Below are 19,929 nucleotides of genomic sequence, written 5' to 3'. Positions count from 1 at the left end.
CAGACTGGACCCAGTTAAAATCAATGGGAACCACAGAAAAGCTTGGGAAACATCTCCATAACGGCCCTTTAAAAACTGCTACTTTCATGCTACTGTGGTCCATATTTCTGTGTTGACAATAGATATATTTTTCCCACAGCCAGTTATTTAGAGCTCATTGTTTTGGTTAGACTTCACAGTTACAATGAGTCTTATTTCAAAATGATCCTTAAAAAAGGAGCATTACAGATATTCTTGTCAGTTTTTCACATGTCAGAGAAGACATGACTCCAGAGGAATACTGTCTGACTGCTGTTATGATGACTTGTATTGTGATTAGGCCATCATATAGTCCAACAGTTTTTTATTCTTTGTGGCCTTCATAAGACCATGTATTTTAAATAATATTTCCTTGGTAATTTCTCTCACAAGTCCATTCTAACTACCCAACATGCACTTCTGTCCCAGAGAGCAATGGTATGACGGCATGTGGGAAAAAGCTCCGTCGGTCTGAGGGCTTAGTGGCTCTCAGCTTCATTCTCACGGTTCAAAGTGTCGAAGAGGGAAAACTAAAGGAAAAAACCCAACTCTGCTAAGGAGGCTGTCTGCAATTCCAGCTGGAGCTACCCACACCACCCCAGCCGGCAGCCAATGATGGCGCTCCAGTTTAACTGACTGGGCACAAGGATCTGTTTGTTTAAAACCACTAACCTACTTTTACAGCCTTTGCAGAAGTCAAAGTCTTTACTGGGTGATTGCTGAGCTAATGCTGTACATCTACTCCAAAACCAAGAGGAATTTTTTTGGAAAAAGAATTTTGATAGCTGGAGAGACGTGTAGTATGTTTCAAAAGATAGAGGCTGTTCTTGTTAAACTGAATATCATAACTTTTTGTCTGTGATATCCAAGTCAGAGTCATATGTCAAACATTATTAGAAGGTCTGAATTACTTTTCCAATTTGAAACAGCCTGTCTTATTTTAGTCCCTAAGGGCCTTAAGACAGCATGAAAACACTTAATAATGCATTTCTTCCTGCTGAAAACATGAAAGCAGCATGCTGCAAAAGACAAAATGACAAAACACAGAGCAAGTGTCATTCCATAGCTACAACGTATTCCCAAGCCAGCAAATCTCAAGTATTTATGGACTGCAGCTGCAGTCAAGATTTTCCACTGAGTGGCAAGGATTCAAGCAGCATGACCCAACAACACCCAAGCGGTGTGCCAATTAGTGACCTCATCAACAACAACTGAAACATTTAGCAGCATCCTAAGTGTTCTGGACAGGACAGAAATGTCTCTCTTTGGCCAGGGCCTACCAAAGACAGTTTTATTAATCACAGAAACACTAGTGAGGATTGTGTTTCTTTATATCTTCAAATAAAGGTACATCTGTTTCATGCTAACACTTAGAAAGGACTTTAAGTAAACGCCCAAGGATAGAGGAAGCAATGGGAGGCTGTTGAGAGAGGGAGAGAGAGGGAGGAATGGAAGATCATGTGGAAAACTGAGTCAGAGAAACACTCTAACTTCACACAAATATAACAGGAGGCTAACAGCTTTAACAGCTATTTGTATTTGCATGCTAGCTGCTTCTCTCAATATAATCTGTATAATACAACAATATGGTTAACTCTTTTGCTGGCAAGTTCCTCTGTAACTCTTATCAATATATCAAACAGGGACAACAACCTGCAGTAACATCCTCAAATTTCCCCTGTCAACCTAAAAAGAGTGCTAAATTTAGTAAAAAGACTGAGTTTTACATTAGCATTTGGGCTATACAGTAAATTCCTTTCTACCATATGAACACACCCAAATCCCTTCCTCTGGAACTGTGTTCCACATAAAACAGCAAGCTGCAGCCCGCCTGCTCTGAATCAGCAAAAATTCATCCCTGTGTTAACATTAGTAGGAGTATGGGGCTTCAGATATACACTTTAAAGGCTCATAGTTTCATAACCTGGAAGCTAAATAAACTGAGAAGACAATCACCAGAAAACATAGAAGCACAAATGTCCTAGTTATCCAGACGTCATGTTTTTGAAACTTGGTGTGGAAAACTTGCAACAGCTCCTTGCTTTTGCTTTCATTTTATGCAGATTTGGCTGGCTGTGTGGCTCTGGTGACTATAGTGTTGACCTCGCTGTAAATTAGTGGACAATCTTAAGGCCAGAAAAATATTTTGTTAACCTAACACACCAGATAGACTGCTTCATATATCCATTGCATAGGATATGTTTCAAAATCATCCAGGAAAAGTCCTATATTGTTTGGGAAGGGCAGGAATTTTAAAGGGAAACTGACTGGAAGAATGTTCTGTCATTGGCAAGCAGGCACTGTTAACGTTTATGAATGGTAGAGCTTGTTGGTGGATAAAACTCATGCTGAATAACTGCCTCTGCAGCTACATCTGAGCTAATCGCTCCACCAGCAGCCATTGTCTATGCCAGCTTACGGCAACAACTCTACCTCGCCCATACCTACGGCAAACTCATGTCAAAGCTGGTCAGGAGAAGAGCTAAAACATCTACTGCTGTTATGAAAAGCTTACAGTTGTTCTGTTGTCTGTTTTAACAGAGAAAAGTGGTCCAGTTCTGCTAAAAACTGCTGCTGTACTACAGCCACATCTGAACAACTCACTACAATGATGGCAGCCATCAGGGGTGTAGCCAAGGATTTTTAAAGAATATTACACAGGGCCCCCTTTAAACAGCTAGCCAAGCAACAAATGTTGCATCATTTTTACAAATATCTATGCATTTAAATGTTTCTCTGAACCATAATTTACGATGTATGAGCAATATATCTACTTTGGTTAAATTACATTTACTTGCATTATTTTGCAACGCTGGACTACATCGTTTGGACATTTTAAAGGGAGGAGCAGGGCCTCCCCTGAATTTTATTTCACTCCATTTGATACAAAACTTAAAGTCTGTTGATCAATTCCTGTAGTTGCTTGTGATTCAATAATGACATTAATTACAAAGAAAAAAATAAATAAAAACACACTTTCATTACAGACTTTCCATAGGCCCCTCCCTACTGTGGGCCCGGGTAATCAGTACCCTGTTTCGCCCCTGTGCTACGCCCATGGCAGCCATTGCAACTGGTTTCCAGTGCAGCTAAACCCCACCTGTAGCTGATACCTTGTTCTTGTCAAACAACACTGATTGCTCAGGTCTGTTCTCAGTTATCTGTTTCATTCAGTCAGGTGTGGTGGAGAAATCAGTTTTTTTATTTTTTAAATGTGTATTTGAGAACCGTATACCATTACAAAAAGATATGATGTCACATAGTTAAATGTGGACAAGGGATTAAATAAGAGGTGGGATGAAGACTATTCAATTAGCAAAGGACTTTTAGTTCCTATTTTTCAACCTTCCTTACATGTAGTTTTTGTTTGCAGAGCTTTAATTATGTCATTTTACCCTATTTTCTGTGGTTAGTTTACCATTATGTCTGTTTTTAATCTAACAATTAAACCAACATTTGAGGCATACGTTTCATTTCCTGTGTTCCTGCTCTGTTACTGGAAGCGTTGTTGTTTTTTTTCTAACCCCTTTAACACCAAGTGGGTATTCTAACAGCCATACTTTCCTTTAAGTAATCACATAGGTCTGCAGGGCATTAGGGATGGTGTGTCTCACTACAGCCCAAATTTTCCAAACACAGCCCCAGATGTCCCAAATAGAAACTGGCACCCATTCAGTCATTAGCCTGACACTACAAACTGGAGCCACCCTCATGTCTCCCTGTCCTACATGTAGGGCTCATGACGTGACATCAGACTATATTTTTCCTCATTACTGTGAAACTTATGACTCTTCTGGCCAAAATGTTTCTCATTCTTAAACAAAGAGACTGATCTTAATCCAATCAGGTTAACTGTGTGTTTATAGTTTGTCTGCAGCTAAACTGAATTTTGGGTGCCGGTGTTTTCAGCAGTGGTAACACCATGACTCAGGGAGGAGGAAATGTTAGATGACTGGTCTGATTAAAACTTAAACTCAAACTGAAACACCTCATATGAAGCATTGACAGTCCCATCAGCCTCAGCTACACGGAGTTAAGTGCTTTTAAGCAATGTTTACAACTAACAAGCTAAGACAGTGAACAATGCAAACATCATACCTACTAAACACTCCAGACTCATGAACTCCTGAATAAGAAATACAGGGGAACACAAAGAAACTTTTTTCTAAACCTACTCATGTCAGAATTATAGCAATCCACTGATAAACGTACTGATTGTCTTTTTCAACATTAATTACCTAAGAAATATTTTTTCAAGTGAAAAAGTCTGAGTTTACAATAATTGTTTTCTGCGAATCACATCGTTCTTGGTGTCCTTCAAAATTGCAATCTGTAGTCAGCAGAATAGGAATGCACAGATGCATCAGTTTTACACGGTATTGATTGAAAACTGGCCCCATTTACAAACATTATCCATTAGCCAAATAATGTGGCATGAACTGAATTAGTCACCGTTTATCTACTGTGTCTGATCAATTTATCCTGGCATCAGTTGATTAGACATACTGTATATACCATGCTAGATACCACTATATCATGGTAAATCTAGCTGCTGAATGAAGTCGATATTTTTTTACAGGGAAGAAGCCTTGACCAATCAGACACACCCTGATCTGTTTTTATCATTAAACATCAGAGAAAATGTTGGCATACTAAGAATTTACACCAAAAGAAGTGACGAGAAAAGCCTTAGCATCACTGTCCACTAAATTATTGTAAACATCTGTATTGGTATTGGCCTTAATTTTCACAATCAGTGCATCTCTACCATAGATTTTACATTATCTTACTATCACACTCATATGTTCTGTATGTTTGCACTAGTGAATGGTAAAATTATAGTGAGGATAATGGTATTTTTTTGGCCCGTCTTATTGCGATGGTTTGGAAACTGGTAGTTGAACATCGTTCCTGCTCTTCTCTTAATTGTAAGGATGCCCAATAATATTGGCAATATCAGCATTGGTAGCTCAAAAAGTGAATAATTAGTATTGCAGGATGTTTTCAAGTGATATTTTGGCTACAAAATGTCTGCCAACATCCACTGTAAATACTGGTTGTATAAAAAAAAAGGAGTCAGTGGAGTTTAAGGCTGGACCAACAAACCAGCTGAAGTATCTTTGATTTATCATCATTCCTTACACTTTAAAACAAGTTCTTAACCACTCTGGAATCAAAACCTACAACTAACCCCTTATTAGACATTGCTATCCCAATTTTTTAAAATGTTAAACCACTTAAATTCATTTACTGAAGAATGTCAGTGTTTGTATCCTAAATAAAACAAAACATGATTGAACAAAGAGAGTAAAACACATGCTTGCAAGCCCATCATTACAGATGGACTATTATTCATTTTACTCCTTTATCATGAGAAAGCATAGACATTAGACAATTTCTCAAGGACAACCAGCTTTCCTATATGGAAAACAGGACATAGTTAGGTTGAACTCTAGAGGAAAAAGATGTAATTTAGCTATCTGTTATCACAGGAAAATAAAAAAAAGGGATGTACCCGTGCATGTAGGGCTTCCATCACAGACTTTTTGCCACAATTTCTTCCAGCAAACATTCACGACCCACAGTAAACAGCTCTGTGTCTCTCTGTGTTCTCTGAGAAACACTGCTTTAAAAGTGTTTTAAGGACTTAAACTGGTTAATTTATTCATCCTTAAACTCTAAATTGTACATTTTAAGGAATAAAGTTTTGGGTCTACTGTACATTTAAATAGATAACTATATTTGCTAGATTTAGGTTAACTTGTAATTAAGAGCATAACAGATATTGTCAAAAATCCGATATTGTGCATCTGTACTAATTTGTTTAAAACAAAATTTTCTTCTTTCTTTCTTTTTTTTTTTTTTGTTGCAATTTCTGCACCTGCACAGTGAGGATACCAATATGTATTTCACAAATCTGTGTCCCTTCATTATGACTTGTGAAAGCTTGGGCTTGCATATCTGATCAGTGACTGTGCTTGTAATTTTCCTCTTCTGGTTTAAATTTATTTTTGGGGGCTGAACACTGGCACTGGGCTCGCCTTTGTGAGAATGCACAAACAACATAAAAGCATTCAGCTTAAACCCTTTCTAGGTAAAGCCTCACATATGAGCCAGTGTGTTTATTATTTCTACGAATTCAATACAATACTGGCTCTGCCTGCTTGAGTAATAAGTTGCAGCTTGGAATTAATTTAACTGGTACAGAACTGATTTTACTGGGAGAGTGGGATGGCACTACAGCATCTATTTCTGATAACCACTGACCAGAGAGGATGAAATACTCGGTTACATCACCACTTAAACACTGCATAAAAACCCACTACTCTGTGTTTAATGGTATCAAGTTTACTCAAACTTGTCTGCTGTGCTTAGCACTGTAAATTAACTCATTATCTGTTGTATTAAATGCTTCTGAGAGAAATTTCCAACTTTTCCAAAGGTTGGTGCTTGGTACTATCAAAATTTGAAAAAACTGACAACTGAACAGACTGTTTTCTCAATATTTCAAAATAAAATCTGGCATGCATCCTTTATTGCATTGGGACAGAGGAAAATGGAAGCAGCTGGTTTTTGCCTGGGTGGTTCTGACAACTCAACCATGTGGAGTTGGAATCTAGAAAACGTGTGATGACTTAAAGAAGGGATGCAGATGCATCAGTGTAACATGGGTGGTGACAAATATCAGCCATCAGCTAATAATGTGGCATCAACAGATATCAGTCACAGATGTTTGATGATTCACAAGTGTTTTCTTTTTTGTTTTTGGCAAAAGAACTCACCACCAAACTCTGATCTGTTTTCATGGTCAAACATGTGATAAAATGTTGGCATAGAGGAGTTTTACATTAAAAGAAGTAATGAAAAAACATCAGTATTGACTCAATTGTTATTTTAAGCAGTGGTAATGGTCTCAGTATGTGCCCTCATTTCCATAACTAGTGTATCTAGCATTTATTTGTGTCCCACAGTTATAAAGGAAGGAGTGCCAGCATTCAAGTATCCTGTCCCCTCTGCTTGTTTCTACTGAAAACTCGTTCTCACACATTTTACGTCTTCCATATGGTCCAACTAGGGCAGAGAGTTCAGACCATTCTCATAAACTCCACATATGCCCGAGGGATGGAGCTGAGGGTCGGTTAAGACAGCTCTCTAATGAGTGTCTTCTTGTTTGAAGTCCACAACAACCGGCTAAACCTTGTTAGTCACCCTGAGCGTGGGCACCAAAAACACGCTGATGAGCTAACAATAGAACCTGACATTGAAAACAAAGATAGTGTTGACTAATTAACAGCATGTGTCAGTGTTTACCTCACAGCACAAGCCAGTCCCATGTTTTGCCACCACCACTTGAAGTCCAGTGTTTACATCAAAGCAGCCTAAACAGACATTATCTGGGTTGAGAATTAGCATCTGCTTTCAGTGCTGGTGGGTGAATTTGCTCAATCCTACCATCCCTGGAATGGTTAAATAAACTTATAACTGGTTTGTTACAGCAGAGAATGTTGACTTTATGGTGGCCCTACATGCTCATAGACCACTGAGCTTCACTTACTCATATCAGCGTGTACAATGCTATGTGCTAGGATCACTGGGCACAGTGCCATTTGAGACTAATGCAGTACAAAGTTACAGTTTGTCTACAGTGGGTCTGCTTAAGGCATGGTGAAACTGATGTTTAAGTCCAGAATAGGTTAAGTGGGCTATAGCTGGAAATTCAGCTCAAAGGAGAGGCTGTCAAGCACTGATAATCAACTGCCGGCCCGGGGGCCATATCAGGCCCCCCAAAACTTCTTGTCAAGCTCCTAAAAGGTCATTAAATTCACAAAAGGAGGACAAGAAGATGTTGTGGTTTTAAGAGTATCTTCTGGCTTTCAATGTCCACAGCTGTTAAATCCATCACAAAACAAGTAATATTGAAATAGTTTTAGAATAACTATATAATTAGTACATATTTTAAAAAGGGTGAAGACTGGCAGAAGTGCTGTCAAAATGATCAGATATGGTGGTGAAAAGGGGTTACAGAGTAGCAAAAATGGGCAGTAAATGGCAAAATGGGTTGTGGACTGGCACAAAGAGACAAAAAGGGCAGAAAAAGTTGTGAAAAGAGGATAAACTGTGGCAAAAAATTGGTAAAAGGAAAAAAAAGGGCAAACAGTATTGGAAATTGGTTACAAATGACAAAAAAATAGTAAAAATAACAAAAAGTAATGAAAAGGGGTTAAAAAGTGAGTAGAAAATAGAAGTGGCGAAAATGGATAAGAGTGGCACAGAGAGGATGAAACATGCAGGAAAAGTCATTCAAAAGGGGTTACAATCTTGCAAAAATTGGGTTAAAGAGGAAAAAAGGGGTTGGAAGTGTAAAAAATGAGTTAATACTAGTAGTAAATCATAATTGGGCAGGGCCCCTTCTCTGGGATTTTCAGGGGTCCAGCCAACTCTTTTGTCAGGTCTATCTCCTTGTGGCCTGCTGCATTACAGATAACAGGAATAGGTCTCGTTTTGAAAGAAATTACAATTACAACCACAATGATGTTTCAGTCAGACCAAAATATTTATGTAATTTTTGTTTATTTGCCTCCAGAGTTTCTGTCGAGACTAGCCTATATCTGGCCCTTGTGCAAATGTACTTGATGACTCCTGCCGTAAATAGTTACCTTTTATGGTAGCTCCGCTAAATGCTTATTTGATTCATTTGATGATAAATGTATTCCATTTCTGACATGTATTTCACAATAAAAAGTACCCATGATGACGTATGATGCTTTTATTGGAACTAACCATTTCAGCAAATGCGTGTTGCAGCAGAAGTAACTTTACTCAGCTCATACATTTGAAATACAAATGAGAAGTAGAAACGAAACTTCCAACCACAGATTTCGTTAGAAGTGGAAATGTTCTGAGGAGTGTACAGTGTTTTAAAATATCTTTGCCTGTTTACATGCTCATAGGAGTTCAGTATCAATGAAACTATCCAACAGAAACTTTTTCTGTTCATGAGGGTATATGCCTCAGTTATGATGATAATCGCTATTACGTTATGCCTCTGCTTAAATGCACAGTGCACAAAGTGAGCTGCAAAGTATTATGGGTTGCTTCTTGCAAGCATTCTAGGATTGCTTCCAGTGCAAACCAGGAAGGACACTTTTAACAGCTTTTCTCCCACATTATGTGAAAGAGTCAGCAATTCCAAGTCCAAGGCTATGATTCTCTGCAGTATCCAAGTTAAAGTGTCTCGGGGTCTTGTTCACGAGTAAGGGTAAAGAGAGCGTGAGATTGACAGCTGGACTGATGCAGTGTCAGCGGTACTATGGGTGTTGTGCTGAACCATTGTTGTGAAGAAGGAGCTGAGCCCAAAAGCAAAGCTTTCAATTTACCGGTCAATCTACCTACCAACCCTCACTTTTGGGAATGAACTCTTGGTAATGATTGAAAGAATGAGACCGTGGATGCAAGTGGCCAAAATGAGTTTTCTCATGACTGGGATCAGACTTTGAGATGTTCAGGCCTCCGGAGGGAGCTAAGAGTAGAGTAGATGCAGCTTCACATTGAAAGGAGCCAGTTGAGCTGGTTCAAGCATCTTATCAGGATGCCTCCTTGGTGCCTCCCTTTGGAGGTCTCCTGGGCAGCTGGGACGAGACTTCAGGGAAGATCCAGAAGGGAGCGTTCCCAGACCAGGCAGATCTCAGAATGCCTCAGGATCCTCCAGAAGGAGTTGGAAAGTGTTGCTGAGGAAAAGGATGTCTGGGTTGACTAGCTCAACCTGCTGTCACCACAACGAGAAGATGGATGGATGGATGAATGGATAGGTGAAAGACATCCATGAATCAGAACATTGCTTATTTGTTTAGTGAATATACTGTATGGCGTGCCGTTTATTATTAACAGACTCCTCATGTCAAACAAGAAGTAAGCTACAGAGGTTGGTATGCCGAGGGCCTGGTCTTCTCAACCTGGAAGTACCTGGTGGGACTGCAACATAATGAGGAGGGGTTCTTGTTACAGGGATAAGCTTTGGCTATAGAGCATTTGCTGTAGGTTGTGATGGCAGAGAATAATTGTGGTCCATCATAATTAAGCAGCACAAAACATGGATGAGATGCAGCAACATAAGGGCAGCTTAGGGCAGTTCTCCCCACTGCATTATGTAACAGTCTTTCACTTAACATCCAAGGCAACGTTAAACAAGTGGTGTCTGTCAGAGCAGCTCTGTCATTACAATTACACCATACAATTATCAAAACAATTTTTTCTCTGGTTTTATAAAATGTCAGGAATATTTGAGGTAATGTAAGAATTAATCTAAAATACATGTAACATTGGAGCAGCCATTTTCAATTTACTCACACATTTTAGTGGAAAAAAGTTCTACATATGTAGCTTTAAACAATAATAGTGTCTGATAAAACATTTTTTAGAAAAAGAAAACTAACTTAGTCATGAATGATGCTTTTTTTGTGCAAGACTACAGATTAATCTGTATTATGCAAAAAGTCTCATAAAAGCTGTAACAACAGTTCTCTAAAGGTGCTGCGTGCAACATCTTGTTTGCCAAATTAAGACCACATTTTCCATGAATGTTGCTGCTTCCTGTCCTTTTGTGTTCCCCCTCCCCATTCCTGGCATTGCTCCATCATTGAGCGATAAAAGCTGAAGCAGCAGCATGCTTTAATCCTGGTAATACCAGATCAAACTTAGATGTAATAATAGAATGAAAATAAAGTTAAATGTTACTCTTTATAAATATTCTATATTGCTCTTTCTCAATGAAGATGATGTTTGTTGCACTGATCATGGCTGATGAAGCCAGCTTCTGCAAATTGCACCTGAAAATGTAAATAACTGCAAAGTAATGACGCTGAAAATAAAGAAGTCACTCTGGAAGTTTCTCCTTCTTCTATATGAGTTTTTACTGTATTTTCTCCCCAGCTTGAGTCCAGCACTAAGATGTCATATAACCACAACATTTTTCCTATGTGGGCGTAAGGAGGATGGAAATGAAAGGGGGAATGGTGAGCAGTCACTGAAAAAAAAAAAAAAAAAAAAAAATCCCTTCAGCATTGCCCTAAGAGAGAAAAGCTTATTTGCCCTTAGGCTAATTTTTCATATTAGTAATAACAGTGTTTAAAGAAGCAAATGAATGAAATTAACTTGTAAAGCACGGAGAGGAAAGAGAGACAGATAACATATCTGTAACATCAAAACAGTATGAACTCACTCTGCTTATTCAGCAAACTGTACTCTGCAAGTCAGCGTCCTATCTGACGTCATCACGCGTGCACGCACCCGCGCACAGATGGATGCAGCTTTGCTAATTAGCAAAACGTATTTACATACACATCAATAATTCAACAAAACTGTAATTTCAGTTTACTCTCTCTTCATGTTTGATAAATGAAGTTCATATTCGTATTTCTTCATATTCCTGTCATTACAGTATGACAAACAGGTTAATAAACCACAATTATTAGTGTAACGGCTACAAAAAGAAAAAAAATAAAGTTGCTAGCGCGGTGTTAAGCTAACTTTTTTGACCTATAAACTGCTGCAAGCTAGCATACAAAACTTATTCTCTAAGTTGACCAGTGTTTCCACTTACTTATCAAGCACAAAATACAGGTCAAACGCGCCCTGACAGGAACTTTCCTCTTCCTCTTCGTCTTGCAGCTCCGGCTCGGCTCTCGTTGATGGAGAAAGGAGCAAAACTAATCCGAGTAAAAGGAGGACAACACGCATATTCAACCAAAATATCGCCATGATTGTTCCTCGGTGAAAAAAAAAAGTTAATTCCTTTGTTGAAAAACTGAAAACCAGAACCGTGTAGTGTCTCCTTACATCCCAGAGAAAGTTTCTTATTTAGGACAGGGATGCAACAAAGACTTCAGAAAGGATGCCGGCGATGCGCGTTCACGTCTCTCTTTATCTTTAACTCAGTTTGCATTCACGGCCACCCGCATCCCGGTAATAAAGCCAGCAGAAGAGAGGTTTTCTCTCACTAGAAATGACTGAAAAGTAATACTGGTGCAGATTCCACCTGAAAACAGCTGAGGAAAAAATAGTCTAAAGAAACAACTTTGCAGTAAAAGTCCAAAAGACAAGAATTGTTAAAATGATGGAATGGGGGTCTTTAAAAGCCAAGAGAAGCTGGGAAATGTAGAGCAGCGTTGGCGCTGGAAGAACTGGGAGCCAGGGGGACAGACTTGGCTGAAATGGACCAGGTATCATATTTCAAACTGAGGAGAGAGAAAGAGGAAAAATGGGTCAAGATCGCATTTTGCGCCTCCCTCACGTGGAAGACTGGCGCATTTAGTGGAGAATGAGCGCTGCAGGATGGGATGACAATGTTAGACGCGAAATAGGCTATATTACCAATTTTGACAAATGTTTGTTCTCACATTTAGACCTTATAATTACTGCAGGTTTGTATGATTACTCTGTGCTGTAGGCAATCCTTTATAATTACGCCATCAGTAACGCTGCGAGATTAAGGAGTATGGCAGATATATGCACAGATTTCTTTTAGCTGATCACCAACCATATGGAGCTCATTCTCACACCATCATTTGTAAAGCACAGGGCTTATTATTTGAAGGGTAGAGGGAGAGTTTGTTCCATAAAAATATGTGTGTTTTTTTTTTTTAAATAATCTGACAAGCAGTTTACTTCTCACACATCCCATTAGATACTTTTACCTGCAGAATCTGCATGCTTTGTTCTTAGAGATGTAAACATTTGTAAATGAGTTAAAGGGGCAAAACAAGGTGAAAAGCAGCCAAATGCGTAAAAGTAGCAAAAAGAGGTCAGAAAATGGGTGACAAGCAGTCAAAATAGGTAAAAAGTGGCAAAACAGCTTAGAAACCAATGAGAAGCAGCAAAAATGGATTAAAAGTAAAAACATAAATTGGTAAAAAGCAATAACAATGTGGCAAAAAATAAGGGCTGAAAGCACCAAAAGTTGGTTAAAAAGTGGCCAAAATTCTTTGAAATCAGTGACAAACAGTCAAAGTGGATCAAAAAGTGATTAAAATGTGGCAAATGAGGACAGAAAGCAGCAAATGTGAGGAAAAAGTGCTGGATGTGGGTAAAAAACACCAGCATAAATACGTTATGTCAAAGAAGACTTGGGAAAAATTGATCAAAATCCAAAAGAATGGTTTAAAGTGGCAAACATGGGTTAAAAGCAGCACAAATGGAGTAAATGTGGTGAAAAGTGATGGGAAAATGGGTGAAGAGCAGCCAAAATGGGTGAAGAGCAGCCAAAATGGGTAAAAAGTGGCCAGAAAAGTAACAAAAGAGAGCAGGAAACAGCAAAAGTGGCAAACATGGGTGAGAAAAAATGGATGCAAAGCCACATAAGTAAATTCAAAGTGGTAATAAGCCTGAACAGTTTGTGAGAAGCAGCAAAAGTTGGTTAAAAAAGGGGCAAAACTGGATGAAAGCAACAACAATGGGTTGAAAAAGTGGCAAAAAGTGCTTAATTAGGGCTGATAGCAGCAATTGTGGGTTAAAGAGTGGCCAAAATTCCTGGAAATGGGTGAAAAACAGTTAAAGTGGATAAAAAAGTGGCCAAAACGTGGCAAATGAGGAGAGAAAGCAACAAAAGTGAGAAAAACAGTGTTGAACATGGGTAAAAAACAAAACAAACAAAAAAAAAACAGCACAAATACTTTAAAAATGTTAGAAAAGACTTTGGAAAACTGATGAAAAGCTGCAAAAAATGGTTCAAAGTGGCAAACATGGGTGAAAAGCAGCACAAATGGAGTAAAAAGTGGCCAGAAAAGTGACAAAAGAGAGCAGGAAACAGCAAAAGTGGCAAACATGGGTGAGAAAAAAATGGATGCAAAGCCACATAAGTAAATTCAAAGTGGTAATAAGCCTGAACAGTTTTTGAGAAGCAGCAAAAGTTTGTTGAAAAAGGGGCAAAACTGGATGAAAGCAACAACAATGGGTTGAAAAAGTGGCAAAAAGTGCTTAAATAGGGCTGACAGAGGCAAACCTTGATTAAAAAGTGGCCAAAAGCATTTGAAATGGGTTGAAAAAGTGTCAAATGATGACAGAAAGCAACAAAAGTTGGGAAAAAAAGACTCCAACATGGGTTGAAATAAAGCAGCACAAATACGTTAAAAGAGTCAAAAAAGACTTTGGAAAATAGGTGAAAAACTGCAAAAAATGGTTTAAAGTGGCTAAAGTTGTTGTAAACAGCAGAAATTGGATTAAAAATTGCAAAAACATGGCAAATAAAGGCAAAAGTGGCAAAATTTGGTTAAAAATAAAATGAACAAAGAATCTTGATATCAGCAACCATAATAGCCTCACACACTAGGAGGTAACTAGTCAGGATAATTGCATCAATGCTTCTGATCCAACACACCTGCGCTGACACAGCTGGAGAGTCCCATTCACTGTATTTGTCAGGGTCCTAGCCAACTCAACGGGCAGGCCTGAAGTAGCCTTCTGGGCAAGGCTGCAGGTGGGGAATGAGCCAAAGTTATTCCTTGCAACAGTGCAACCCTGCATAGACTACGACGGTTCAGACTTATTGTGCCCTCCAAGTTAGAAGGGGGACTGACAAGACAACATGTTTATAATACTAAACATGCCTTAAATGTTAGATATTATGAGATATTAGAAAAGGGTTCATTCTGCCAGACTATGACAACCCCTACTTTAAAGTTCCAGTGAGGAACTTCTGGATTGCACCCAATCTGGTTCAAGTATTGTGCCATCTTTTTGCAGATGTCCTGAAGTAAGATGTATGTGTTGTGAATATTGTTCTAAAAATAGGAGGTGCGTGGGCAGTTTCTTCTGCTTAGTTGCTCATCTTACAGCTTTGGCAGCAGTTACAGGAAAGAAAAGAGTCACTCTTGTTGCTGATTGTCTGGATTACTTTTGTAGGTCACAAAGAGGCATCCCAGCTATTTTCAGTCTGTCTCATAACCTCATAAAAACTCAACAAAAGCTTTAAGATTGATGCACCATTAAAACTGTAATGTCATGTTTCGGTTTTTCATGTTAAATAGAAAAACATTTTCATAAATTGTGTTTTCACTTTGTCATTGTCAGGTATTGAGTGAAGATTCATGAGAAAAAATGTTTTTGACTCTAACATCAGGCTGAAACATAAGAAAAACCACACAGGGAAGAATAAGGGGAAGATATATGACACACACTTGATTTTTTATTCAATTTTTCTTTTTTATTGTGTCAACACTGAAAGTGATACAGCCCATGTAGCCCCACATGGCATAATGGTTGTACTGTATTTCCCACACACATGACATCATCATGTTTTGGTTCTCTGACATGTGCCAAAAAGTGGATTAAATCAAAAAGGTCTTAATCAAAATGTCAAATATATTTTTGACTTATCAAAAATCACATTTTTGTTGTTACTGATCTTTGCAACAAACTTCCTTAAAAAGACAGCCACTTAGTGCTATTAACATTCAAAACCTTTGACATTTGTTTTGAATTCAACAGCAATCACAAACTGAAAGTAAATCCTTCTGTCTCACCTTTGCTCTACATTATAAGCAGGCTTAAAAGGCCTGGGTTTTGAGATGATGAATAGCAGATTAAACTTTGTACTTCTTAATCTACATTCCTCTCTTCGTAAACTCTTCTAGACTCTAAATCTTATAACCATTTGGCTGCCAAAGCAAAAGTGACAGTTTGAAAACCCTTGACTGTGTTCAGGTATGGTTTTACTTCTGGCCTGCAAAGTGCTTGTTTAAAATGCCCTTGGCTGTGCCGAGAGCAGCATCAGCTGCCACGGGTATGTGAGGAGTGATTCCAGTTCCCTCCCAGGCTGGCCCAGTGGAAATGTCAGAGTGGATGGTGGGGATGCTGAGGAAGACGCCGGTATCGCCAACGCTGAAGACCTTGGGTGGGTGGGAGTCCCCGGCAGTGGTCTCTCCGACAATCATTGCACGGCCAAGCTTCTTCATGATGTAAACGAACTCTTCTGCAGCTCCAGAAGTCACGCTGCTAGTCAGGATGAGCAGGCTCTTCTTTGAGCCGTACCTTGCGCCTAAAGAGGAAGAGATGGGGACAGAACAGGGACATGAATTCATCTTAACATGCAGAAGCAAGTAACTTCACCCAAAGAGTGAATTAGAGTGAGTAGAGGTTTGCAGCCTTTTGAGCTTCATGTCCTTGCACCTTGCAAGTTAAACCAACCTTAATAGAAGAACCAAACCGTTAACCAAAGGCTAAGATGTTGTAACAACATTGTTTAAACCATTTTACACATTTCTAGCAATCTTGACAGTAGTGTATCTGAATAGCTGGTAAATTAAGTCCCTTCACTTTTAGCTCTGTTTTTGGTCTCCACCACCTCTAGTGAAATTATCTGGCTTCCTAGCTAAAAAATCCTCCACCTTGCAGGAGTTTATTAAGCTTAACAAATGTGTAAAATCTAAAACTTCATTTCTTTAATTACCAGTGAGCTCAGGCAGGGTCAGGAGCTCTGTCGTTGTGCCGGTTTGTCTGTTGTACAGCTTGTCCAACATAATCTGCTTGTCAGCATCAAAGAAGTAAGAGCAGAAGCCTGAGATGGCCGTAGTTGGGCCTCCAACGTTGTTTCTGCAAAGCCAATGAGTTATACAATTCAATGAATATTTATGCAACTGTTGAAGTAAAAATAGCCGTATCCTTAAAATATTACTCTAAACTTATCCGGACTAAGTCAGACAGTCTAAGTCCTCTATTTAAAGATGTGGACTGACGAGCTTTAGCAGCTTTAGCGGATGATTTGCTTTCCAAAATTGGACGCAGTGAATTTGGAGTTAGCTTGCACCATGAGTTGGATTACCCACCTGAGGTCAATGATCATAGCATCAGTGTTGACGACTTTGTTCCAGACGTGCTCAACAATAATCTGGGCAATGGCCTTGACCTCCTCAAAGTCTCCGAACATGTCGAAACGCAGATAGCCGATGTTATTTTCAAATATGTCCGTTTGGAAGGAGACTTTGACCAGCTCGATATACATCTCTGGAGAATATTCCTGTGGGAGAACAAAAAGACAAGTCAGCAATTTTAATGCAAGTGTGACCAACATGCCTTACTCAATTTAATGAAAAACAGTTAATTTTTACCCCACAAATTCACATGAATACTGTGTATTCTACAGATTTGTGCCAAATTTGCCATTGACTATTCACTGAATTAAATGTAACAGAGATTCAAAAGCATTTTGGCATAACCATTGTTTATCCAGCCCACTTTATCTGATTATTACAGCTGAAACCATTGGAACATGGGTGCATATCAAGTTGTATTGGTTTAATTTGAGGGTGAAATTTCTCCCTTTGGTCCTGAACATGCAATATGATCTAAACAACTTAAACAGGTTTGTTTTAATTTGATCTAGTAGCAGTTAAATATTTTTAAAATCAAAAACCTGTACGCGTATGCATAGGGTTCTTACCATTGGGGGCAGGACAGGTGGGTTGCTTGTAGTCTTCAGGCTCTTGTCACCAGACAGGGTCTTCAGGTCAGCAGACAGTTTGGCCTCCAAACTGGTCTTAGAAACCACCATTCCGTACTCGCCACCTGCAAGAAGTCCTCTCAATTGTTCTGCCACCTTAGCCCCAACAGCTTCAAAGGCGTAGTTATCAGCGATCAGGGCTGCCGATCCTTCGATGATTGCTGGAACTTTGGCACGGAGGTTGAGGATCTTGATGGCAGTTGCAAGCGCGTCCTCAGCTTCGACCACCACATCAGGGGTCACACCGACGATCTCCCAGGTGGAGCCGGTGACAGGGTTGATGGACTTTGCAGTTGGAATGGTCACATAGAAGTCAGAGTCGCCCACTCTGAATTTTTCAACTTTTACAGAGCCCCCGGCGGTCTTCTCGCCCACAATCGTGGCCCTCTTCAGATTCTGGAGGCAGTAAGCAACATCCTCAGCAATACCCTTGGTGTTTTTGCTGGTGAGAACAATTAGGGGCTTGTTGACGCCATATCTCTGTCCCAGCAGTGTGGTCATAGTGAGCAGCTTGGTGGTGGTGTCAGAGGGACGGTCATACACACTGTCAATATGGATTTGAGGCTCAGCTTCCGTAAAGTAAGACACAATGTAGGGGATTCCGGTGATGTCACCGCTGCCGGTGTAGCGCAAGTCAAAGATGAGAGCTGAGGTTGGCAGGATTTTATTCCATACTAGGTCAAGGAGCAGCTGGCCAACTTTTTCTGCAACCTCCTCTCCAAGGATGTTGTCGATCCTGAGGTAGCCAATATTCCCCTCCAAGATGTCAAGCTTGATCGAGGTCTGGAGCACAGCGATGAGCTGCTCAGGGGGCAAAGGAGGCATATGGGGTGCCACAGCTGGGACATACTTTGGCTCATAGGAGATCACCAAGCGGGGGTCATGGATTGTGAGCTGAAATCCAGCGCTAAGAACCCTAGCCAAGGATTCCCCATCTGGAATGTTGAGAACCTCTGTGTTGCCACCACTTGCTTCGATTGCCTGGGCCATGCCGTCCAACTTCTCTGGTGTGCAGTAATTGTCCATAACTAGTTTTGCCATATCGACGATGACACTAGGGGGAAATGCAGCATGGCTATAGAAAACATTTCCCAAAAATAGCAAAGAGGCCACTAGAAAGAAAGTCTTCGCCATGTTTGTCAGATAAGAAAGTGAAGAAGTGGAAGATGTTGAGCTTCCTTCCTTCTCCCAAGAGGTTCTCTGTCAAATGGCTCTGTTTTGGCTGGAGGGATTCTGTTAACACACAGTTAAGAGGATTTGACCCACAATAACCCTCTAATCGTATTATCCTGAGTGCCTCTATATGGTAATAATAACCTAGTCAAGTGGGAGTATTAACTAGAAGTTCCCGCCAGACGACTTAAATTAACACAAAGTGTTGAAACAACTATTTACAGCCACCCTTGTTATGGAAGTTTTGTAACTCACAAATAAGTAGAAAATTGAAAAAATAAATAAAATAAGACCTGCACATCCCAGTATGCATCAAGCGGGTGCTGGATCAAAATGGCCCTGTTGAAGAATTTATTTATGGTGATTTTAATCTTTTTACCAGAGCTTACTGGTGTAAATAAATGCTTTGGTAAATAAAATCTTAAATTATTAAGCCCCTTGCAGGTGGTACTTAAAGTAAAGGTCATTTTTGCTTGCCTTTTTAAAGTAAAAACTAAGGTGGTCAAAAAGAAGAATATCTAATTACGATTTATCCCAAATTCTGTAGTTAATTGTGATTAATTGCACCTTTTTTAATTTGCATTTTAAAATGTACTATTTTTGTGATATTTAGGGTTTTTCTACTTTCTCAAACTAAAGTCAGGCATACACTGCGTGGTTTTAAGCCAACTCTATGACAGTCGTGACTGAATGCCAGCTCATATTGTGCGACTGAATTTTCTACGATGCACAACCATACATAATTTATGTGCTTACACTGGGTGAAGTCTGGATAGACTGACAAAAATCTGAGGAGTTTTCTTAGGAAAAGTCTCACGCACTAAGGTCGTATTAAGTCATACCCTCTCTCTCTCTCTTTATCCCCCACACACAAACAGCATCCTTGCCAGCTGGAGGTCTGCGGGTGGTCATATTTCCTGCTTGATATTTCCTTTATTATGGTGGGGGTGGGGGGGATCGGAAAGTCATTCCCGCTGTCATCATGATGATTTAAGATACTGTCTGAAAGTTTACAAGGGAAAAAATACCCCAAAGTTGAGGATTGTGCTCAAGGTTCTGCTCTCACTGTGGGAGTGTCTGGAGTCATACGACCAAAATATGCAAAATGTCAGAAATTCATCTGACCAGTCAGGAGCAGCTGGTTGGGCTGCGATTGGGTTATGGTCGGCCTTTGTATCTACATGTACGCTGAATGACAAAGGATGCACTTTCTGAATGAAAATTGGTATGACTCAAAATTTGTGGCT

At 39.6% G+C, this 19,929-nt stretch overlaps 2 protein-coding genes across 2 annotated transcripts in view; both read right to left on the bottom strand.

Annotated features, from left to right (window-relative positions):
* Positions 1-12,179, bottom strand: part of antxr1c (ANTXR cell adhesion molecule 1c) — a 64,033-nt gene extending 51,854 nt beyond the window's left edge. Inside the window, exon 1 of the mRNA XM_041816419.1 lies at positions 11,618-12,179. Within this exon, the coding sequence (XP_041672353.1) occupies positions 11,618-11,775 (158 nt within the window). The 5' untranslated portion in view covers positions 11,776-12,179. The remainder of the gene's footprint in view (positions 1-11,617) is intronic.
* A 3,110-nt stretch (positions 12,180-15,289) lies between these two features.
* Positions 15,290-18,682, bottom strand: LOC121528726 (retinol-binding protein 3-like). The gene is made up of 4 exons (XM_041816291.1): positions 17,450-18,682; positions 16,836-17,026; positions 16,460-16,602; positions 15,290-16,048 (listed from the first exon to the last, which is right to left on the bottom strand). Exons 1-4 carry the CDS (start codon positions 18,641-18,643, stop codon positions 15,723-15,725), a joined length of 1,854 nt encoding a protein of 617 aa, XP_041672225.1. The 5' UTR covers positions 18,644-18,682; the 3' UTR covers positions 15,290-15,722.
* Positions 18,683-19,929: the final 1,247 nt, after the last annotated feature.

This window comes from Cheilinus undulatus, linkage group 20 (genome assembly GCF_018320785.1).
Source record: "Cheilinus undulatus linkage group 20, ASM1832078v1, whole genome shotgun sequence".
Classification (NCBI taxonomy): Eukaryota; Metazoa; Chordata; class Actinopteri; order Labriformes; family Labridae; genus Cheilinus; species Cheilinus undulatus.
This window is presented reverse-complemented; position numbering and strand designations above follow the sequence as displayed.